A 4,811-nucleotide genomic window follows, 5' to 3' on the forward strand; every position below is an offset into this window, starting at 1 on the left:
TTGTAAGTTTGAATTTTTTACTTTCTCCAAAAAATATATAGCGATGAATCATGTAGTAGTTAGATTTATTTTTTTGGATTTTTAGATAAAATTATTTGAGTAAATTGGTAGAAAAGTAAAATAAAAATGATAAAAAACTTGTGTAAAAATAACAAAATATTATACACAAAATTTTATAATTTATTTTTTCACCTCATCTAAAAAATTGAACTTCATATGATAAGTTTCATATTCATTCGCATTAAAATCTAACCTATCTCGTTATACAAATATCTTATATTTTATATAAAAAAGAGAAGTAAAATAATGTATATAAAGTGATAATCTAAGAATTTGGAGGGCAACTGTATACTTTTTTGAATTTTAGAATTAATTTTTTGATAAATTATTATATATTACTAATAAGTTTTTAATGTAAACATAAAATTTATGTCAAAATTATTAAGTATTTAACTTTTATTAAAAATTCATAATTAAAATACTAGTATATATATATGTGTGAAATGAAATCATAGATTTTGAAGGTATTTTAGTCATTATATAATTTAATACCAAAGAAAAATAGTCTTGGGATTGTTATTCCACCATTTGGGTGGATAACTTATCCCGGGACTAATTATTAGTCCCGGGATAAGTTATCCCAAATATTTACAACAAACGAGTGAATTACATTTTTATCCCGAGATTATTGACTTTAGTCCCGTAAACCAAACGGCCCCTTAATACACTATAGAAGAGCAAATCATATAGTTCCAAGCAGACAACTATAAAACCCAAACTCTCGTTATTTATTGTAATTATTTTAACTTTACGTATTTCAGTAAAATACAGTACATATGTTTGATCTGTCGGGTAATTTTCCCATAATATATAGTATTATCCAAATCAGCAAATCCAGATGGATCAGTAAAAGTGCTTGTTTACTCCCTCTAATGCTTGGGAACGAGTGAGAAGTCCAGAAAGGAATGAAGGAAATAGGAGAGGATCTAAAAAGTGAGATCCGGATGGAAAGAACGAATGCATACGCTTTTTCTTTAACATGGGATTTTCTAAACAACAAGAGAGACGTAAAGAGTCGAAGCACAAAACCGGCTTTCAAGTTCTAAAAAAGGAACAAATGGGAGCTAATTTTCAAGTTTCAAATACGATACAAGTCATTAAAACAGGCCATTCCATTTTAGGATTAAAGAGAACACAAAAATCAGAAGGAAAAAACTATACAAGGCATCACGAAGAGAAACGATCACACGATACAAAGACGAACAAATTGCCTTCAAATGCCTTACTCATACAACAACAAAAAACGAGGCCAAGAGTTAAACCCAAATAAACTAATTTCAAATAACATCCAAAACCTGAAGTTGTTGTGGACTTACAATATAAGAAGACAAACCAACAAAATTTGCAATACTACATAAGTCCAACCAAAATTGGAAAACTACAGGTTCCATGGCGAATCATTTAAGCTGCATTTCCCAATTTTTAGTCCAGTGCAATTCTAACTAACCTAAGAATAAAATATTAAATTACTTAATATAAGGAAGAATTCACCTGAGAGAACCAAAAACCCCTCAAAGAAGATCAGCCACATTGGCTGGCAGCTCCTCAATTACAACATTGTAAAACTTCTGAATGTCAAAAAGCATCCTTTCATCATCCTTTGTGACAAAATTGATAGCCACACCCTTCCTTCCGAATCGTCCACTACGTCCAATACGATGCAGGTAGTTTTCTGGCTGAGTAGGTAGGTCATAGTTAATCACAAGGGATACTTGCTGCACATCAATACCACGTGCCAGAAGATCAGTAGTGATGAGCACACGAGATGACCCAGATCGGAACTCTCGCATAATGATATCTCTAGTGTTCTGGTCCATGTCTCCATGAGTTGCAGATACTGTGTGATCGCGGCTGCGCATCTTATCAGTGAGCCAATCAACCTTCCGCCTGGTGTTCACAAAGATGACACTCTGGGTGATGGCTAAGGTCTCGTAAAGATCGCAAAGAGTTTCAAGCTTCCACTCTTCCTTTTCAACATTGACATAAAATTGCTTGATGCCTTCAAGAGTAAGCTCATCACGCTTCACAAGAATCCTCACGGGCTTGTTCATGAACTTCCTAGTAATTTCAAGGGCCTCTGGTGGCATTGTGGCAGAGAAAACGCCAACTTGAATCTTTGGTGGCAGCAATTGGAATATATCATAAATCTGGAAAAGTGACAAGACAACTTTCAAATGAGACACTACTTATGAGTCTTGGGAGCAATAAATCAGCTTATAGGTTAGGCCCACTGGAAATACTACAGGATATAAGGTCGAAGAAGCAGCAAAGTCCTGCAGCAATTCTAAAGGACATAAAAGCATAAAAAGGCTAATAATGACAAGGATCAATAGAGCTCAAATTAAGAGATTGATATCACATATGCACAAATTTTTTACAATACTAGCATATGACTGAGAAACGATACATAAAATACTCTACTTACACCCCACATCCCACCGCCAAATAAAAAGAAAAAGGTAGCTCCATATGTGTGCACTACTTCCAAAATCACAATGCAGAAACCTAACAAATAAGAAAATTCCACCTGAAAACAGAAAAAAAAAAATGAAAGGAGAAAACGGCAACCTGATCCTTGAAACCTCTTGAGAGCATTTCATCAGCTTCATCCAGAACAAACATCTTGATGTGGTCAGGGCGAAGAGACTGCCTGCGCAACATGTCAAAGACACGGCCAGGAGTACCGACAACCACATGAACACCACTTTGAAGGATACGCTGATCCTCACGGACACTGGTACCTCCTACACAAGCATGAACCTTCACACCAAGATAGTCACCGAGTGCTCGCATAACCTTCTCAATCTGTTGGGCAAGCTCACGGGTTGGAGCAAGAACGAGAGCCTGAGATTCGACTAAGCTGTAATCAAGCTGCTGGAGAATCCCAGAGCAGAAAGTTGCCGTCTTTCCTGTTCCAGATTGTGCCTGTTGGATCACATCAAGACCCTTGCAAAACGGAACAATACCCCTTTGCTGAATAGCAGACGGCTTCTCAAAACCTTCAAGCAATTTAATACATGTGTTCAATGCCCTGCTAAATCTAACAAGGGAGAGGAAAACCACATGTGCTATTAAGAAGTGCATTTACCATAAGCATAGATGCCCCTAAGAAGGTTTTCTTGCAAACCCATGGCATCGAAACTTTCATAAACCTCATCATATGATGTGAAAAACTCCTGCTGTTCAGTCCCAAGCCTGTTTCAGCATATTAAACAACAAAAAATTGAAAAATAGAACGAGTATGCACAAGATAGCTGCAGTTGATATGCAAATGTAGCTTTTTGCTGCCGGATACAAACCCAATTGGTATAGAAATTAGAGCCAAGAACTTACAGCTCAGTCATTTTGGCATCAAATTGACGAGTATCAAATTGTGAACCTTCTGGTGCCAAGCCAGCCATGACTATAGCAAACAACAAAAAATGGTATTACTGATATGAACTCATCAAACAATCTCGAAACTTAATAAAAAGGAAAAGATAAAACATTACCGTGGACATATCACAGAAGTCAATAATTGTAGTATAAGCATCATCTCTTCCTTTCTAATATTGAAAGGGAAGGAGGGCACAACAGAATGTATGTTTTCTTTCTTATATGAAGCACAAAGCACAGAAAAAGGAGGTACACATGAAAAACAACAGTTTTAACTGCAGACTATAGTAGCCAACTGCCAACCAACCTTTCAAGTTATGTGATGCTGGGTCAAAGTGACAAAAGCAGACCCAGCAGAAACTAGGAATACGGTACCATCAAGCTAACGATGAGAAGCATGTCAAGCTTTACAAGAAAGACAAAGAACCGATGGCAGATAAAGGCATTGTAATCCCCAGATTTACTTCCTACACAAAATAAGAACGCAACTAGCCAGTTTTTCCAACGTGCATACGTACATTCAGAACTTATGAACTTCTTACAAGGCAATCATTACTTAAAGAACCTATTGAATCAAAACATTGCGTAGTAACACTGACTATCCCCTCATTCCTTTAGTAGATAATCATTTTGCACAATACTTTCTAAGCATGTTGTCAATACAAGGACTAGGAGAATAAAATAGCTCACCTTCCTAACAGATTATTAACAAAGATGATCTTTACAGAGTAAATAAAATCATATCAAACAGATCTCTATAAAAAAAATATATAAAAAAAAACATCGCACCAACAGAAGCAGCTACATAACTCAAAACCAACTCAGACTAACAATCAGCCATCAAGATTAAAACTTGAATAGAAAAACAAAGATTACAAGAAACACAAAAAAGAAAAGGGAGAAAAAAAGGCATAACTAACCCTAAAAGATGAGAAAAAGATCTGAGGAATAAGGAGGAGAGGATGTGAGGAGAAGTGGGCAAAAGGGATTGGGGAGTTAGGGTTTGCAAAGACTGCTGTTTTTGTCTGAAACTCCTCGGATCTACGCCGCAGGAGTTCAGGAAAGAGGAAAAGAATGGAAAGAGGAGACTTGTGTTTGTGTCATTTTATTGTTTTTCTCGAATTTGCGTCATATTTGACCATGTTACTTTTGTGAAAATAGAAATGGGTAATTTTTTGTTTTTAAAATAAAAATGATATTTGTAAATGATACTCCTTACTTGTGGTCATAAAAATATTAGGTAAAATAGTTCGCACTATATCTATTTTGTAATGTGGATATTCCTATTTATATGTTTGTCATTTGAATTCTTGAACCCACTAAAAAATAATATTTTAAACATTATTTCGGTGTATATAACATACCCGCCTCCACGT

The 4,811-nt window shown here is 35.5% G+C and overlaps 1 protein-coding gene across 1 annotated transcript; it reads right to left on the bottom strand.

Annotated features, from left to right (window-relative positions):
- Nucleotides 1-1,316: 1,316 nt before the first annotated feature.
- LOC107838858 (eukaryotic initiation factor 4A-2) lies at nt 1,317-4,599 on the bottom strand. Its single transcript, XM_016682098.2, has 5 exons — nt 4,356-4,599; nt 3,394-3,463; nt 3,149-3,255; nt 2,629-3,059; nt 1,317-2,207 (listed from the first exon to the last, which is right to left on the bottom strand). The coding sequence occupies exons 2-5, from the start codon at nt 3,459-3,461 to the stop codon at nt 1,572-1,574; spliced, it is 1,242 nt and encodes a 413-aa protein (XP_016537584.1). The 5' UTR covers nt 3,462-3,463; nt 4,356-4,599; the 3' UTR covers nt 1,317-1,571.
- Nucleotides 4,600-4,811: the final 212 nt, after the last annotated feature.

Source organism: Capsicum annuum, unplaced genomic scaffold (genome assembly GCF_002878395.1).
Source record: "Capsicum annuum cultivar UCD-10X-F1 unplaced genomic scaffold, UCD10Xv1.1 ctg5012, whole genome shotgun sequence".
NCBI classification, from domain to species: Eukaryota; Viridiplantae; Streptophyta; class Magnoliopsida; order Solanales; family Solanaceae; genus Capsicum; species Capsicum annuum.